The 19183-nt window shown below is 48.2% G+C and overlaps 1 protein-coding gene across 1 annotated transcript in view; it reads right to left on the reverse strand.

The window, feature by feature from the left end:
- Positions 1-4361: 4361 nt before the first annotated feature.
- The window catches only part of RPS24 (ribosomal protein S24), a 440821-nt gene continuing 425999 nt past the window's right edge, over positions 4362-19183 (reverse strand). The window contains exon 5 of the mRNA XM_067025269.1: positions 4362-4372. Within this exon, the coding sequence (XP_066881370.1) occupies positions 4370-4372 (3 nt within the window). The 3' untranslated portion in view covers positions 4362-4369. The remainder of the gene's footprint in view (positions 4373-19183) is intronic.

Raw genomic sequence — 19183 nt, forward strand, 5'->3', positions numbered from 1 at the left:
TAAGTTCTGTGAATAAATACTTGCTTGTACTGATCTCACTATTTCATGAAACTGCCAAATGATTAATATTAGTATTATCCCCATTGTATAGATGAGAAAATGGAGACTCAGAGACATTAAGTCATTTGGTAGAGGTCAAAGAGCTCATAAATGGCAAGGCTGGGTTTAAGCTCAGATGTGTCTGATTTTTAAACTTAGATTCTTAATTATTATCCTATCCTGTCTCCTTTGCTCTGTGCCCCTGGTCACACAAGAAGAAGCCTTCTGATAGAGCTCTCTGGGAAGCTAATTTGTTAGGTTGAGGGATTACTAGGGAAGAAGAAGGAAGCAGGGAGAGAGAAATTTCCTTTTACAAAGTAAATAGAACATAACCTTTCCTCTCCAACCCCAGTCCTCAGTGGAAAAGCTAAGCAACCTGGATCAACATACAAAAGAGGAGAGTCTTCCAGAAATGCTCCAATTCTTTTCCCCAACTTCTTTTGGCTTGTGGACATTGGACTTTTATCCCACTGCTGCCACCACATGTAAAGAAATAGGTATTTTAAAATGGGCTTTGCTTTATAGAAAAATGAAAGTCCCAAATCTTTATTAAAACATAATGCTTAGAAAGAGCCCTGGAGGACTTCCCTGGTGGCGCAGTGGTTAAGAATCCGCCTGCCAGTGCAGGGGACACGGGTTTGATTCTTGGTCCGGGAAGATCCCACATGCCGCGGAGCAACTAAGCCCGTGCGCCACCACTACTGAGCCTGCGCTGTAGAGCCCATGAGCCACAACTACTGAGCCCACGTGCCACAACTACTGAAGCCCACATGCCTAGAGCCTGTGCTCCGCAACGCCACTACAATGAGAAGCCCACGTACCACAACAAAGAGTAGCCCCCGCTTGCCACAACTAGAGAAAGCTCGCGCGCAGCAACAAAGGCCCAACGCAGCCAAAAATGAAACACAATTTTTTAAAATACATTAAAAAAAAAAGAGCCCTGCACTTAAGGCCCATAAAGATGTGGCTTCCAATATCAGTAATGTCATTCACTGGCTCTAAGATTTGAGAACATTTTCTCCTATCTAAAGGGCCTGCCTAGAGAAATCCCTTCTTTACCTCTACCTCTTGGTCCACATGAAAGGTTGGGCCTGGGACAAGCCCTCTAGGCCTTCAGACAGCCTGCAGGAGAGAGGGGATGTGTGTGCTCTGGGCTGAGGGAGCAGGGCCTCACACTTCCCCATGGTCATTCGTTCAAAGTAATCCTCTTACGGAAGTACCCTCTCTGGACCTCTCACCCTCGCTCCCACAGTCACAAAATAAGTCTTACCTCCCCGTCCAGTGTCAGGACAGACCTCTTTAGAGGCAACTGAGCTGTGGACACCTTTGTGCTTCAGCCTGTCAAGCAATCCATCCTAATGAGTTTTCACTGTCCAGACTTTATGCCAAAACAGAAAAATCTACCATTGTCCTTTCATTCACTTGAAACAAAATTGATTGTTCATCATGCACCAGACACTGTGTTAAGCATGGGGAATTCAATTCTTCATTCATTCATTCATTTAAAGGACATTTATTGAGCATCTTCTATGTGCCAGGCAATGTACGTGGCACTCTGAATACAGCTGTCAATGACAAAGAAAACAATCCCTGTCCTCATGGAGCTTAGATCTTAAGTAAGTCAGGCATGGTCTCTGACAACCCAGAGCTCATTGTTTTGTAGAGAAACTCTCAAAATACAGTGTGATGTCTAGTACAATAGATGTAGCACAGGACTCTACAGAAATGTAGACATCCAACCTGGACATGGGGGACATGATATAGACACAATATCTTTCTGGGGGAAATGACAGAGACACTAAATCTGAAGACTGAGTAAGGACTATGGTCAAGAGCAGAGAAGAGTGTTTTAGGCAGAAGCAATGTGTGCAAATAGAAGAAATATCATGGCTCACCCAGGGAACAGAGTGTAGCCCTCTGAGGTCAGGGCAGAGGGTTTGAGGTAGCGATTAATGGACTTGTGGCTAGAGAATAAGGAGGAGTACATCCCGCGTGGCCTTTTCTGACAGCAGTGGAGAACTTGGAGCAGGTTACATGTAGAGGTAGGAGAGAAAGAAACGGGTTCTTCGTTATGATTGTTACAAAGCTTCACTAATGACACATTTGGAGAATGACCTCACCCTCATGTGGAATGGGCAAGGGGGAGCCTCCTGACACCTACCTGGACCACTGATGCCCTTGGGGATCCTCTGCCTGAATTTGAGGCCCTGAAACAAAGCTGTAGCCTGCAAAAGTGGTGGCTGTGACTGAAGCTGTGGCGTGTGCCTTCCTCTAATCATTAAGATGAGTTTCCGAGCTGCTGGGTAGCTAACTCTAGTTGGTGTCAGGGTAATTAACCAAGCTGCCTGAACTTTATTCACAGCCTGACAAGGTGCACTCCTGGGACTTGTCACTGTGGTTAGTTGGGGGGCGGGGGACTTGACATAGGCTGATTAGGGAGTGTTTTACACAGCAAGAAGCTCTCTGATCTTCAGCTGAGTGGGGCTCCCCCCTCCTACCTCATATCAGAGATGCCTGCGAGGCTAGAGCATAAAGATCATCCAGTCCAACCCTCTCATTTTCAGATGAGAGAACAGCCGTTCTGAGCATGGCTGTGGTTTTCCCAAGGCTGCACGGTGAGTTTGTCCTGGAGATGAGATTACCACCAGATCCTCATGTTTCTGCTCACAGCCTTTTCTCCGTTGTGTCCCTGCTTTATTTTTTTTTTTTAAGGCAATTTCTTAAATCACTGCTTCTCAAACCTAATGTACATAGGAATTGCTGGGAAACTTGTGAAAATGCAAATTCTGATTCAGGAGGTCTGGGTGTGGCCGAGGCTCTACACCTCCAACGACCCCCAGATATTGATGCTGCTGGTCCAAGGACCATATTATGAGCACCAAGCTGCCCAAAGACCCTTTCCCAGAGACCACCTGCATTTTCAGTGAAACTGGCAAGAGTTACCTGTGCTTATGGCTCACTAGCTCCAATAGGCCCTGAACCCCAAGACCCCTGAAATCAGACTGCCTCTGGTTAAAGGGTTCTCATAGGTCTACAGTCCAGCTTCTGTGCACACCTAAGTCCCCTTGTTCTGGTCAGGGTTTTTCTATGTTTCAACAAATCAACTCAGTTCATTCCACTAAAGCAGGGTTTAAGGGACTGCAGGGAAGCCAGGGCACGAAAGGCATCTCTGCTCACCTGCCCTACTCCCAGCTCTCTAAAGACTTACGTACTCATCAGTTTATTCATCCCAGCAAAAGCAAACAAACAAACAAAATCTGCCATCCAAGTTCTCAAGGCTGTGTGACCTTCAAAACCCAGTGCCCGTCATAGCTGGACACTTTCCTCTCTACTCCTTGTTTCCTTTCTGAACGAGAGAATGTGATGGGCACAGCTCATCTGTTTGAGCCTCTTTTCTTTTCTGGGCCTCAGAAACGCCTGCAACAAAGTGACAGGATTTGACTAGGTGGTCTTCCAGGTACTCCCAGGTGTTGATTCTCTGTGACTCTAAGGTTTTTTGCAACCAGGTACTTTAGGAAAACACCTTTATCCTGCTTGCTGGGGAGGACATTCACTCAAAGGAACTGCACTGGGAACTGTTCTCTCCAACTGGTGAAGTGCTGACAACAGGTACCCAAGAAAATGGGAAGTTTTCATATTTCATTTACATGACTGATGCCAGGATACCATTCCCAAGTGGTGACCATCCAGCAAGAATATGAGGAGATACAATTTGCAAGGCTCAATTCTCAGACAGGGGGTCAAAGGGCTTGGGCATTACCTCTGTGGGTAAGTCCTGTCCCCTTTCTAGGCCACTGAGACCATTCTCATCCAAGCCGCATTTTCACAGCTGAGAAAACTGAAGTTCTTCTTAGAGCTGGTCTTCAGTGACTCCATCATAATTCTTATTTTACTTTTAAATTCTAAGTCCTTTCTTAACTGAAAGAAGTTTGAAGAGAAGGCAGATATTGCTACTCCCACCACCTCTGTGCCCATCTTTGGCTCAGGCCCTATTGGGTTCCCACAGGCCACAGTTGCCAGGGGATGTTTGAATATGTTACACAGGAAGTGTCATGGCACTCCCCAATGGGGGATTATTTTTCAGGTTGCACTTAAGAAGAAAGGCTTCTTTGTGTCATACCACAGAGGGTTTAAACCTCCTTTCTTCAGCCCTCTGCCTTCATATTTCCACTGCAGCCCCTCATCCCCAGCACAAAGGAGAGTGACTTTCCTACAGAAAGAACACAGTTAGTAGAAAAAAATGACAAAGAACTTTCAGCAGCCAAGGTCACCCAGCCATGACCAAGGCTTTCAGCACTTCAGTTTTTGAAGTCAGAAGAGACACTCCAGCTCAGACTGTGTTATACGGAACCAGGACACTGTGAGACACCTGAGGAGGATAAAGACAGAGCTAGGATAATGCCTTTAGATAGCTACATTATGGCTTCTTAAACTTCCGATTATTCAGAGTTGAAAATTTGAGGAAAGATAGGGACTTGTTCCTAGATAAAAGCCCATGCATAAACATGGGTAAGGTGTTCCCTGCAATTTCAGAAGCTTTTTACCCACCCTAAGCCAACTCGAGAATCTACTCATGGACCACCATACTTCAGGATGGCCACTTTTTAATCTATAGCCTGCCGTGTTGGACTTGACTTTTAGATGCAGATGCTAGAGCCCAGTCAGCAGCTGTCCCCCAGGATTATATCAGGCTGTGCACACGTGACAGTGACACTCCATTGGATATCCTTGGTCTTCACCATTCAACCAAGCATTGACTAACAGGAGAATGTATGACTGACTGGTGTTAAGAGAGCCAGGCCAAGCAGGGGCTGCTTCACACAAACTGACTTTGCTTTTCAACAAATATCGCCCGGTGGCTGAAACCTGCTTTGGCCAGACGTGTGTGTGAGCATCAGCTTACAGGAAGGAACGGCACTCAGCAGGATCACAAGGAGTGTGAAGGAGGCCAGAGGTAGGTGGGCTGTGGCTTGGCCTGCGACATGGTGACAAAGAGCTGGGAACTTTGATTTGTGTCTCTTTTCTCAGTCCCCATGAGCAGTGGACTGAGAATCTGGAGACCTGGTTCCAAGCCTCATGTGTGACACTCTCTGATGCCCAGAGGTAAGTCTCCTGATGCTGCAGCATCTCGATTTTCCTGTCCATGAAACAGGGAGCAAGTGGGTTACCCAGTCCCCACCCCCAGCCTGAGCATGTCCTAATTCTATGTGGAGAAGGACAGTACGAGACAAGATAAGAGGTCCCACTCCAGCAGTTTCCTCCTCCGGAGTCTGGTCTGGGACCCTTGATACCCAATACCAATGGTCTCTCTTACCCCCTCCCCAAGGCATGAAAGTTGAAGCTTTGTGGCAGGTAACACAACTTGCCTTGTGTTCTGCACTTGAGTGCTCTTGAGTTTCTGCTCCCCAGAAAGATCAGTTTCTTGCCAATGTCATCACTTTTAGCCAGCAGGGACCTATCAGTGGCTCCATCAGGCGCTGGAGGCCCCAACCCCCCTTGGCTTTAAGTCTGAGCCCTGGGAACACTGGGGAAACTTAATTCTCGAACACCTTCCACTCAAAGAGCCACTGTTCTGCAAAACCAGTGCCGGCCCCTGCATTTCAACAGCTTTCGGGTGGGTTTCCCACCCCAGACGTCGATAGGGCCCAAAACGCCTGTGAATGTGTTGACCTGACTTCAACCGCAGGCTCGGTTTCAAAGGGTTGGCTGAAATCTTAGCCCGCCCTCATTCCGTGTGAGGCTTGCTCCTGGAAGCCTCAGGCTGGATCTCAGTTACTGGGAAGGCTTTCCCTGAATGTGGGTTTTCACCCAGTGGCTCCTGATGAGCCATTTCTCGTGGCAGGATGCCCACCTCGTAGGGGAAGCAGCCTTGGTTCTGGGAATTTCTTGCCTCATCCCTCCTTCTTTCTGTGCCACAGGTTGATAGGAAAGGGCACTAGATGTGCCATCAGAGGAACGGGGGTGCAGCCCTGCCTACCCTTCCTACTTGCCATGCAACCTTGGACAAGTCATTTCTCCTCTGTGGGTCTCGGTTTCCCCTCTGGGCTAAGAGTATCTGGTCTGCCTTCCTCGTGGGGAGGAATAAAAGTGCTTTGTAAACAGGAAGCACTACGGAGTCCTATCAGGGAACCCACTCAAGGACTATTTTGGACTTTTTGCTATTTCCCTTCCTGCGCCTGAGAAATTAGCAGGCAGATTGTGAAAAACCAGCCCTGACTTGGTAATTACAAATGTGCACACGTCCCACTGAGCATCATTTTCAAAAGGCATATTAAGCAGCACAGACCGCAGGGGGGACCCATGTAAACAGGCCTCCTCAGATCCTGGCAGAAAGGGCCAGGAGAACGCAGTGGTCCCCAGGAGCGGCTGGCTGTTCCTGCAATCCCAGTCCCGCCTTGCAGCCCTAGAAGCTGTATGTTTATCTCCCACGAGCAGGGTTCTGGTCCACGGCGAGGGGGTGGGATCCTGGTACTCTGCAGGATTCGTGCTGCTCCAAGTCCACACCATGCCTTCCAGATTCAAATCCCCCGGACTAGAAGCTTTCCAGGAGCTCGCCCTCAGAGAGCTCTCCCAAAGCCCCAGTGGCGCCCCTCTGCAGGACTGGTCATTTACCACTTTGTATCGTAAGTTTGCATGTCCAAGTGTCACTTCTTATACTAGACTGGGAGCTTTCGAGAGCAGGCTGTGTTTTCTTCCTGTTTTCTCCCTCATGGAGCCCAGCATACAGCTGGCATTTGGTACATTTGGAATCGAGGAAGAAAGAGAGGCGGGGCAGAATTAAGGCTGCATTAAGTCTCTCATTTATGTTATCTCACGTGACTGTCATGCCAGCCCATGGGGAATGTTGCCTCTGCTTGGCCAGTTAGGACACTGATGCCCCATGAGTTTATGTCACTGGCTGAAGACCACAGGGCTTGTTGTGATGCTGGGATCTGATGCCACAGCTACTCAAAGTCCTTGATGTTCCTTGCACTCTCTCGTCAAGCTGTGCAGAGGAAGGAACGTGGGCTGTGAAGTGTGGGCAGCAAAGAGCCTTAACGAATGAAGCCAAGTGTCAACTAAACCCAGAAGTCCTGCCCTGACACAAGGGCAGGGTCTTCTCAGATATCAAGGCACCATGGCTATGCTGGCTAGACCACCTCTGCTTTTTAGCAAGGATTTCGTGAGCTATCGCCATGTGCTCCCAGAGCCCTAGGGACCACAGGGATGCAGGACATGAGGGCACACTGCGCTTGACTGAGCTGCTGAGGGCCATGCTGGCCAGGCCTCTCCTCCCTCCCATGGTGACATTCCACATGACTAGTTTCACAAGCCAGCTCTCCCGAATGGCTGAGGGGGTGAGAGGGTCTCATCAAAGGTGGGGACACTGCCTAGGATATCCAGGAAGCCGCCGAGAGTCAAGACACAGCACCACCACCTTGCTCCCACGGGAGGAAGGAAAGGAGAATGTAATTCAACTTGGGGGTGGTTAATGGAAGGCTTTCCAGGTGATGGGAGGGTGAAGATTAATTCTGAAGCGGGCATGGATGTTCTTCAGGACAGGAAGGGCATTCAAGGCAGAGATGAGGTGAAAGACGGCATCGATCATTCACCGACGACAAACAGTTGGATCTGACTGCGGTAGAAATTGAAGGGAGCAGGGCTGGAGGAGAGGGGAGGGGCAGTGGGTAGCGGAGGCAGGGGAGCAGGCAGAGGCCGGCTGTGATGGTCCTTGTGAGCCATGATGAGGAGCTGGATCCCCAAGGCAGGGAGGTGTAAGGAGAGTTTTGAACAAGGAGTGGTGTGCTCAGAGGCAGGTTCTAGGAAGACCACTCTGGGAGTTGGTGGGAGATGCTGGTCCCTGGGAGCCAGTCTTGGTTCTGTGGACAAAGGGTGTCCCTCTAATGAAGTGCTAATTGCAAAACGGTCAGTCACACTTTGGAATGCTCTGGGTCCCCAGACCCCAGGTCCAGCTATGCTCATATGAGTGTGGATGTTGACCAGGAAGCGGGGCCAGCTCGTTTTCTCAGAAAGAAGCAGTCATTAAAATGCAATCCTAAGACATCAAGGACCCCTCGAGCTCTGTCTATTTTCGTGTGCTGATAAAATCCTCAGAAAGAGAAGCCAGGCCTTTCAAAGCCTGCCTGGATTGCTGCAGGTCTGCGAGAAGTCTGATTGGGAAGTGTGGGTGACAATTTCAGAGGGGATGGAATGTGAGCCAGCCTGAGGAAGTGGGCGCTTGGGGGTAAAGGAGTTCTGAACACAACTGCACGGCTCAGGGTCCCCAGAGCTGCAGCTGCAGCCAGTTCCACTCTGCCAGCATGGCAGAGAGTACCTACTGTGTGCAGAGACCTTTCAACATATGGGTGCGGAGCCAGGGAGCACTGGGGGAGAGGAAAGGGCCATTCTGCAGTGCGTGCCTTTTGGAAGGGATGACCAGCTCATCCTCTTAGTGGGGGTCAAACTGGGCTTCTCTATGTGCATTTATAATAAATTCTGCCCTGCAGTTCCCACTAAAGGAACCTACACAGCAGATTCCAATCCCCCTTACCCATTTCTTGCTGGAACAAAAATTCCCAATAATTTAGGAGGCCAGGTGTGTAGGCAGCCTCTGAGATAGCCGCTCTGATCCCCGTTTCATGTATTCACACCTGTGTGTCGTCCCATCCACATTGTACCAGGGTTGGTCTATGTGACCAATTGCATCCAATGGAAGTGAAGGCATGTCACTTCCAAAGTAGGTTATAAAAGACACTTGGCATCTCTCTCTGTCTTGGATCACTTGTCCTGGGGGAAGCAGCCACATCACAAGCAGTCCTACAGAGAGCCGACATCAGGAGGAACAGAGCCTGCCAACAAAAGCCACCTGAGTGAGCCCAATCCAGCTTTTAAATGACTGCAGCCTCGGCTGACATTGTGACTGCAATTTCAAGACAGAGTCTAATATTCTCTCCCTAGAGAGAGAAGAGACCTGGGTCTGAGTCCACACCAACCTTACGATCTTGGTCAAGTTACGTAACCTCAGTGATAGTATTTCCATCCCTAACATGGAGGTAATAACAGTACCTACCTCAAAATGCTGTGATGAACAGATCAGTTAGCAGGGGTAGTGCAATTAGCCCAGGGCCTAGTATTTACTAAGCGTTCAATAACCGGGACTAAACACCCTCACCGCGTTTCCAGCCCCTCCTCCCAGACTTTCTGTGGCTGCTTCTGCTGCAGACTCTTTCCTCGGTCTCTCCACCTGTCACCCTCACCCATCAGGCTTACTCAGGTGTCTCTTTTGCTCCACCCCCAGTTCCTCTAGGTAGATAATCACTCCCTCTTCCGGGCTCCTACCATGCATTGAAGATTGTCCTGTTTTTTTTTTTTTTTTTTTTTTACATCATATTTTATTGTCATTTTTCTGGGTCTGCAAGAGCATTTATATCCTCAGGGACACTCACATAGTAGGCATTTGGGAGAAACGCATTAACTGAACGGCTTTCTTGGCCTTAGGTAAAACGCCCAGGAGGGAAGGAAGGTTGCTCTTCTGCTGACTTGAATATTCGCTTGCAGCCTACGGCAGCGATAATTAGGGGGATGTCTTTCACTCTCATGTGTTCCTTTTACCACCACAGACAGCTCTTGCTATTTCATCCAGTTCCTTTTTGAATAATATCTTCGATTTGCTTTTATTTTATCTCTTCTCATAATTTCGTCTCCCCTTTCAACCTTATCTTTTAAATGGAGACAGCAAGTGCCTGTATAATTGAGACTATAAATGCACACATTCATTAAAGCAGTTGACACAACTTTACTCCTTCAATTTGGGGTCTCAACCTGGCCCGGGTTAATCCATTCATGTGAAGTCGATCAAAGGTGGAGACTCTTACTCCCAAATCCTTGTGCCACCTCCCCCATATTTGCCCTAGATGCAGAGAACACCCCATGGAGGCACCACGTCACGTGGCTTCTCCACCTCAAGACAAGTCTGCTTCTCAGAGAGGAAGCCGGAGCTCCAAGAGCTGTGGCCTCAAACGCAGGACCACATGCTCCCCAGCAAGCGGAATGCCAGGAGTCACCCACCTTGGGCTTTGGCCCAGGCACCATCTCTAACTCACTGGGGACACAGGACACATCGCCTGGCCTCCGTCGCCCTCCATTTCTTTGTCTGTGTGCTAGGGACAATGACACCACCCTCTTGGGATTTGTTCACCCAGTATTTCCTGGGTGCAGACTCTGGGCCCTGCTCTGTGCAAGGTCCAGCATCTGCCTGGGGCAGGGGGACACTTCCCTGCGCTCCAAGGTCCTCTCAGCCTTGACAGGAGAAGGTCTGTCACCAGACCCTCTGCAAGGAGACAGTGGGGGCATTGACTAGAGGTCCAGAGGACACCAGAGAACAGGGAAGAGAGACATCCAGCCAAGGAAGGAGCCCTCAGGGAGTGTGTCAGGAGGTGGCGGCACCAGAGCTGCAGGCAGTCTGAAAGGAGGAGGAGGAGGAGGAACAGGAGGCCACGGGAGGAGTCGAGGAACAGGAAGGTGGATTCGCACGTATGCATCTGTCTGCGTGCGTGCAGGGCAGAGCTAGGGTACAAGAGAACCGCAGTGTGGTGTCCCAAGAACATGAAGCAGGAGTCGGGAGGGAGGGAGGGAGCCCGAGAACCTGGCACCAGCCAGAACACAGGACAAAGATAACACAGATGAAAGTGCTTTGGGAACTCTGATGTGTGGGCCATCGTCTGTTCCAGAACACTTTCCTTTCCAGCTGTCCATTTGCACAAAAACATGCTGAAGCCAGCAATTTTTTTTTTTTTAAAAAAGCAGTCATCCTTCCTACACAATGAATTACGTGAATGTTCACGAGTTGTCATATAATCAAATGATTGGTGATTTTCTTTCTAATTTCCCTTTCTTTCCCCAGTTGTGTTTCTACTAATTTCATGTTTCAGGACCACAAACTCCATTTCTCTGTGTTTTTAGGAATAAATCGAGAGGCACCCATTTAATTCCATTATCCAAGAAACAAAATCACTCTCCCTCCGTCCAGTCCTGCAATCCAATCACCTGCACAGGAGATGAGAAAGGAAATCATTCTGTCTTTCTTTTGCTTTTTTTCCTAACTAGTGGTATTTGAGAAAATTGAGTATGTTGTGCTTGATATTCAGGGCCCAGGTCCTCAGACAGAGCTGGGGATTGAAATGGGAGAATGTTGGTTGGTTATAGAGGCAAGTATTTCATGGCATCCTTCAACCCCTATGAATGTCTTTGTAGATGAAATAATCCATTTTGTTGTGACACTACCTTAAGTAATTCCATTCAGGTAAGACTCAGAGCACTGTAAATAGTCCCTTTTTATCACACATGTGAAAATTTCACTTTTCTTGTTGGGATTGTGAAAGCAGGATGCCTCACCCCAGGAACCCAGTACTGTTGGCTTGAGTCCTGGCTCTGTTTGTGGTATGACCTCCATTATAGACTCCTGGGTCAAGTGGGGACAGCTGGAGGCAGCAGAAAGAGCACTGGACTTGGAAGTGGACAGACTGAACCACAACCCTGCTGTTTACTAGCTGTGACTTTAAGGCAATTTACGGAAATTTTCTGAGCCTTAGTTTTCTCATTTTGTCAAGTAGGAATAATAACCAGCCCACTGGATTACTGCAGTAAGTAAAAGAAAGAGATGGCGCATGGAAAGGTCAGAGATAGTGCTCAGCACATGGGGATGCTACATACAGTCGCATGGTTTCTACCCTGCCCAAAGATGCCCAGCCCAGGGGCATGTGGAGCTGACATCCTGCTTCAGTTTTTAAACCTGCTGGTCACTCATACAGGGTTCTTTAAAAAAAATTCATCCACCCAGAGAACTTGTGGATGATTCGCCCCCAGAGAGAGAGCTTCTTTGTAATTTACACAAAAGTGCAATGTGGAGAGAGGGGTCCCTGAATACAGGAGGTGAATCTCCACTCCACTCCGTTGGTTTCTGCTCCACCATCCTCCTGCCAAAAACCATCCAGCCTCAGCTACAAATCTGTGCAAAAGCAGACTTCGCACCACGTCCTGAAACAGCCCAGCTCATCTTCAGATGTCTCTGTTAAAAAGTATTACCTTAGAGTTTCCATTTTGCAAGATAAAAAGAGTTCTGGAGGTGGATGGTGGTAATGGTTACACAACATTTAAAAATGCTTAAGGTGGCAAATTTTAAATTATGTGTATTTTATCACAATTTAGAATAATAATTTTTAATTTTCAAAATATTCAACTATTTAAAAAGAGTCTAGCTCCATTTGGTGCCGAGAGGCAATAAACTGATACTTGGCATACCAGGGGAGTGAGGACTTGCCCTCTGATAGTCAGAATTGAGTACCTATGCGGGGAAAAAGTATTTTCTTATGTTTGAGCTGAAGTCTGTTTTCATGTAACTTTTCTCCATGGTGGTCTTTGGGGTGCTAAAGAACAAATGAATCAGTAAATATCGTGCGCTCACTGGGCTAATTTAGTGTACTGTTTAGGTTAGGTTAGGCTGTATTATGCTGCAGAAAAAAAATCTTTGGGGCTTAACACAGCAAAAATATATTTCTATCCCGCACTGTGAGTCTATGATGTGTGTGTGTGGTGCGGAGATGGGGGAACCTATGCGAGACCCACACACGGGGAGTTTTCACTCTGTGGGCCACTGTTCCCAGTCATGGCCGTGGGAGAGAGCCTGGAGAGTCCTGCACGGGCCTTTCCCTGCTGCAGCCAGCAAGGGGCACCTTTACATCCACTGGACTTTTCCTTGGCAAGTCACATGACCATGCCACTTACAAGGGGTCCAGGAAATGTCGGGGAGCAGATGGCCGCTCCAGGGAGCATTGCTGTCTCTGTGACTCATAACTGTGGGCTGATCTGGCTGGGATCTTAGACAAGGTGCTGTCCTCAGGCGCTGGTGCTGGCCTGGGTCCTGCAGGCAACCCCCCTTTCCCATGGCCAGGACTCAGTTTTCCCATCAGAGAACAAAGTTATTAACTACCACCTTGGCTATAGATGGCGGATAGAGCTTGGGTGTTCCACACCCCATGGTTCTCTAACATGTGCCCCCGTGGGCTTGAGGCATTTGAAAGCACAGCTGGGAAAGACCCCAAAGAATATGGGAACGTGTGAAAAACAGAAATCTGCCCAAGAAGCCAGGGCCCTTTTTCAAATGTTTGGCCCTAGATCCCTCTGAAGCAAATTATGAGTATGAAGAGAGACCGCATTTCCGTTCCTATTTTACCCCAGCCTGTGATGCCTACAGCCTACAGAATCACCCCACTTTTAATAGTGCCTGGGGTGGAAGGAAAGGCCTGGTCTGTGGCCATAGAGAGAACTTTTGTCTCCAGGGGTGTCTGACCTGCCTCCATCCTGAGGGTTACTATAACTTTTTAAATTAAGGCAAAGTTTGTAGGGAGTTTGCTCTTTTGATGTGGCAGCTGTAGCTGGAAAACAGGCTTATGTATAAGACTTTACTGCCTGCCGGTGGCCCAGCAGCCTGCCACCTACATAGCAGAGCCCACACCCCATAAACAGCCCAGATCATGTTTCCTCAGAACAGGGCATGTGAGATGGGCCTGGAACCACCATGACATGGAAGGACCACCTGTGCTGACAGTCTCATGGGGCCTGGACCACCCAAGGTTCTCCCCCAAAATGGGGTAGTGTTTTGAGGTGGCAGAGGAGTGGATAAGGTGACCTCTAGAGAACCGTAAGTGTTTATTCTTGACCTTGATGTTCTACAAGACCCAGGCAAGAACCGTGTGAGGAGGGGCATGGAGCCAGAACGATCCTTCAGGATCATCCAATCAGAGCACATGTTTCTGGCCCTGCTCAACGGGGGGAGGATAGGGGGGCTCCTTTGGTCATCTTTATATCCCAGAATCCCACATGCAGTAGGCTGGTAACTTAGGTGTGAACAGAACTGACAGCTGTATCTTTGGGGAGAGTGATGAATAGAGTGAATTTTGAGCATGTTGTTCTATTATATTCAATACCCATTTAGGAGCCCCTACTACGTACCAGGTATTTGTCCTAGGCCCTGACAATTCATCAGTAAATAGTAACCCTGCCCAATTAGAGCTCATATTCTGGCGGATCTGAAGTTTATGGCAGCCGGTGGAACGCAGCCAGGTCACACAGTTAACCAGTGGCAGACCTGAGACAAGAATGGGTTTGCCAGCTCCCATGAGAGCAGTGCTTCTCAAGCTTTCCCATTAAAGAGACCCCCATGGGGTGTCTGGAGGCAGAGCCCAAAGCAGCCAAACACAGATGTGACATTTCTTTGACTTTCCAATGCTTTACTTTAAAAATTCATACAAACGGTGACGTCTATGCCATTTCATATCCATGTTTGTTTTACCATAAAGTAATGGTGTAGGTTACTTAGTATATACATGTCTATATATATATATATATATATATATATATATATATATATATTTTAAGTTTCCACCTTGTTGATCCTGTATCTCTGTATTTCCCTTGGCACACAAACGTACACTCCTGGGGATCCACAGAGAGGGAAGTACATTTCCAGCTCACATGGACTCTTCTAAATGTCTACAGGCCTTATGACCTGGCTCCTCTTTGCTTTTGTTTTTAAAATGAATTGCATCATGAGCAAAGTTAAAAACAAATGACACACTGTGGAAAAAAGTTTTGCAAATTATATTGCCTTGATCTCCCAAATATATACCCTACAAATCAATGAAGAAAAAAAACCACCAGCTCAATACCATCTATAACCATTTACATAGAAAGATATACAAATGGCTGTTAAACATAGAAGACTGTGCTTAGCCTAATTCACAATAAGTGCAAATTTAAATTATGTTGAGATACTAATTTTTAGCTCTCAGATTGGCAAATATCCAAATGTTGGCTAACACACCGTATTCGTGAAAGTTGCAGAACTGGTCGTGTTCACCCGCTCCCGTTGTCGGGATGCAGAATGGCTCAGGCCCTGTGGAGGGCAATTTGGCAATATTATAGAGCAAGCACATTCATGAACAAGATTCTTGTATTAGGTCAACCACTTCCTTCTGAGTACCAGTTATATTTTTAGCACTGGCTAGAAACTTTATGAGAATAATGAGGTGTACACACAGAGCCTGACCCCAAGGAGCTTGTGACCCTACTTAGAGGCATTGGAGATAGGACATAGTAAAAATAACAATATTTTAACTCTTGTTTATCAAGAACTTCCACATGTAATAGGTCACAGAGCATCACAGAAATCCTGCAAGGTAAGCATTTTTCTTTCTATTTTTCAGTACAGAACACTGAACTAGAGCATAATTTGCCCAAGGCCACAATAAGGTCATCCCAGAGCTAAAGTAACCCCAGAGCTAGAGGACGATTCTGGGATCCCCATGTTCTTTCCACTGGGCCAAGTAGCCAGCCCAAAGGACGACATGGCCACCAGCAGCACCCAGTGTGCGAAGCGTCCTGAGAAATGGCAGGGAAGGTGAACCCGCGAAGGGGCATGTTAAGAGATGGCATTTGCATTGCTCTAACCTGAATGTGAGGTTTCTCTCTATTACTTGCTTACGGGTATGACCCTAGATGAGCTGCGAAAGCTCTCTGTGGCCTAGAACTTTACTCCATAACGTGCAGGTGATAATAAGATTTTTGTGGGGATTAACTGAGAAAATGTCTTTAAGGTACTTCACCTATTGCCTGCCACGCCGTTTGCACTCAATAAATAGTGGTAACGAAGGAGGAGGAGCTAGTGGTGGTGATTAGAGGCTTCATGAGCAGGGGCAGACCTGGATGGAATTCAAGTTTGTGGCACACACGTGAGCTTGTGCATCAGGAACGAGAGGCTCTTCTCTGAGTTGAGTCCCTGCTGTTGCTCAAACACAACCCAAGAATGAACCATTCTGTCACCCTCAGCAATGTTTTAGGGAGGTCATGGCAGTTGGTCCATGAGATCAAGGAATCACAGTGTTTCCAAGCTGGGAGGACCAAGGCTCTCAGTGCTAGTCTGGTCAGACCCCTGCTTGTCACAGATGGAGAACGTGAGACTTCGCCCGGAGTGGCATGGTCTCCCCCAGCCAGCCCTCGGCCCCCTTCCTCCAGCTCATCCCAGGGCCCACGGGCTGCAGATGGCCTTGGCCTTGATGCTGGAGCAACAGCTCCACATTTGGGAAGCCGATTCCCCTTTACCCTCAGGTCTCCTAGAGCCCAGCAGTTGAGCTACTTAGAGGGGAAGTCACATTATTGTTAGGAGAAAGGGGGAAATATCTTTCCTTATGACTTCCCATGGAGGGTTAAGCGCTAATGCGGATTCGAGAGGCTTCTGGTGGAGTCCCCAGAATTGCACTATATCCCTGAACCTCTGTCTCCAGGTGAACTTTTAACTCCCAGAATAATCCCTGAAAGCTCTTTTTCCTTCCTGTCTCGGCTGCCAAATTGACTCCCCAAGTCTGCCCGCCGCGTAAAAACACAATGAAACCTTATACAATCAGGAAGGTATTCAAGGCTCGTAATAAGTAATTGCCCTATGACCAGCAGTTTGGATCCCACGGCACACCCTCAGTGGGCCTTTTTCTTTAACAGAACAAGGAAAAGGAACAGATGCACGGCCTTCCGTGACAACACCGCAATGGCCTCGTGCAGGCCCGACAAGAGTCCCTGGGGGAGCATCATTCTCACGCTAACAAACACACACGGGGAACAGCGGCGCAGCACCCGCCCCAGAACGCTGCTCTGGGGACACCAACGCACCTTTGGCCCATGGCAACACTTCCTTCCTGTGTCTTCCTGACCTGTCCTCCTCCTTTGCTGATGGGGGAGCAGGTCCACAGAAGAATCACCATGGCCCGAGTGGAATTCCGATATTCCATGACTAACTATAAGCTTAAGACTATAAGCTCTTCCCAGGTGAGGTCCACACCTGACTATACTCGGGACCCTCGCATAGCACCTGGACACACTAGGAACCCAGTAAATGTCAGTCGGATCAATACATGAAACGAAAAGCACGGTGTTGCTGAAAAATAGGAAACGGAAGTCCACCTTACCAGATGCCGGGATATTCTTTTCGTGATCAATTTCGCTGCGTTTTGCAGATTTCGAGGTCTTTGCTTCTATTCCCCAAGTGGTCGGTGACAATGTCCGCCAGCCTGGCTCTTCCAAGTGGGGTCCTGTGAGACAGAGTGCAAGGCATTTCTGAGTCTGCCATTAACGGCACATAATGATTGTGGGAGGACACATGTTCGCTCTGCCCACCCAGTGCACAGCCCCCTTCTACTCAGAGCACCTCTGTTTTCCTCTCTGAGGCTGGCCCCCTGCCCCTCACATGCAGGTCTGGAAGCACCTGACCTCCGGCCAGATGCCCTGGGCCCAGCCCCAGGGCAGCCAATCAGACTCTCTCTCCCAGGTATCTACGTCCCCTTGCTAGTGATGAAAGGGTAGGAACTGGTGAGCCTTCGGTGGCACTTGAAGGAGACTGGCCTAAAGTCCCTTCCTGCTCCACACTGGAGCAGCCTCATCCCTACTCTTTGCAAGATCTGGTACATCACCATTTCCCTCTATTCTGTCTACTAACCCCTCCCGTTCCAGTAAGTTCCCTTTTATATTTAGGTTGGCTGGGGCGGTTTCTGTTGCTTGGAACCCCAGCACTCTAATCAGGTTTTCTCAACCTCGACACGATGGACATTTGGGACTGGGTACTTCTTTGCTGTAGGCATCTTGTTGGGAGCCAATGTGGCAGATATCCAGTGAACAGTGGGTCACGTCAGTATCCTAATGCAGCCTAAGCCTCTACCCTGGGTTTCTCAACCTCAGCACCACTGATATTTTAGACTGGATAGCTCTTTGTTATGGGCACTGTCCTGGGCACTGTAGGATGTTTATCAGCATCCCTGGCCTCTAGCCACCAGATGCCAACTGCAGCCCCCTGGTTGTGACACACATCTCCAAATACAGCAGTATTGTCCCTGGGAGGTAAAACCACTACTGTAAACTGATTTAGTGGTTGAGAACCAGTTCGAGGAGGCACTGAGTCAGAACTCAGAGGGTCTGGGATTTATCTGGCCCTGAGCCCCTTGCACTGTCCTCCTCCCAGGTCCACAGCCCAGCACCAGCATAGGCTTGAAGAAATCCAAAGAGCTGCACAAAAGATGACGTTGGAAGATACGTTACCACCTCACAGTGGGTCTTTACTTGTCAAAGAAGTTAAAACCTGCTCCTTGGCCAGCTGGCTGAATTTGATGATAACTAAAGAAAGTGAATAAATATCCTGACCAGTGGAGTCTGAAGTATCGACATTTCACTTATCATATTGGGTGGCATTCTACAGACAACAGAGAAATTGTTCTTGCAGGGACAGACCTGTCTTTCTTCCATCAAGTGCTCTTTTTGCTATAATGACTAGCATGGCCGGGGTGGGAGGCAAAACAAGGTGAAATTATAAACCTTGGAGATATGGAGGCTCAGAAGCTGCCCTTTCAAACAAAACCAAGCTCCGACCCTTTCTCACACTTCAAATTGAAACCTCTTTGAGCTTTGATAAAACGTCAACTGACATTTTGTTCCTCCCTTCCTGGGCAAGGTCTGCTCACCTCCATGCTTTCTGAGACCACTAGAGCACAGGTCTGCCAAGGACAGCCTGGCCGGTCCAGCTCCAAACAGGTAACACTTAATATGCTGATCTTTGAGCTCCGTGCTTTACCAGCACTGGAGGAACAGCTCAGGCTAATGTGGGGAACAAGATTTAGGGTAAACTGGGAGTCCGGAGACTGGAGAAGGCTTCCAGCTCCACCACTCACATGAAGCTTGGAAACCCTTTTTTCCTGCCTTGGTATCAATTTCCCCACTTACAAACTGGTGTTAGAATAGATCGGTGAGTCACAAGCTTATTTCGGTTTGTCTTTGTTAATCTGAACCCACCCCCAAGAACAGACCCTTGGCCACACTCCCATAGACACATCATTTCATAAAATGTATGAAGGTTCTTGGAGTCTTCCAAGGCCATGAAGTCCAGGGTGAGGCCATCAGACCAGATGGTCCTTAAGGAGCCAGCCCTTTCCTGACCCTACTTTGCAGTAGCCCAAGCCCATGGTTAGTTTCATGCTAAGACAGACATGAATTCTAAACACATCTGGCTTGGAATCGCAGCTCCATTCTCTCATCAGCTGTGAGATACTGAGCAAGTTTTCTAAACTTTCTG

Source organism: Kogia breviceps, chromosome 2, assembly GCF_026419965.1.
Source record: "Kogia breviceps isolate mKogBre1 chromosome 2, mKogBre1 haplotype 1, whole genome shotgun sequence".
Lineage (NCBI taxonomy): Eukaryota > Metazoa > Chordata > Mammalia > Artiodactyla > Physeteridae > Kogia > Kogia breviceps.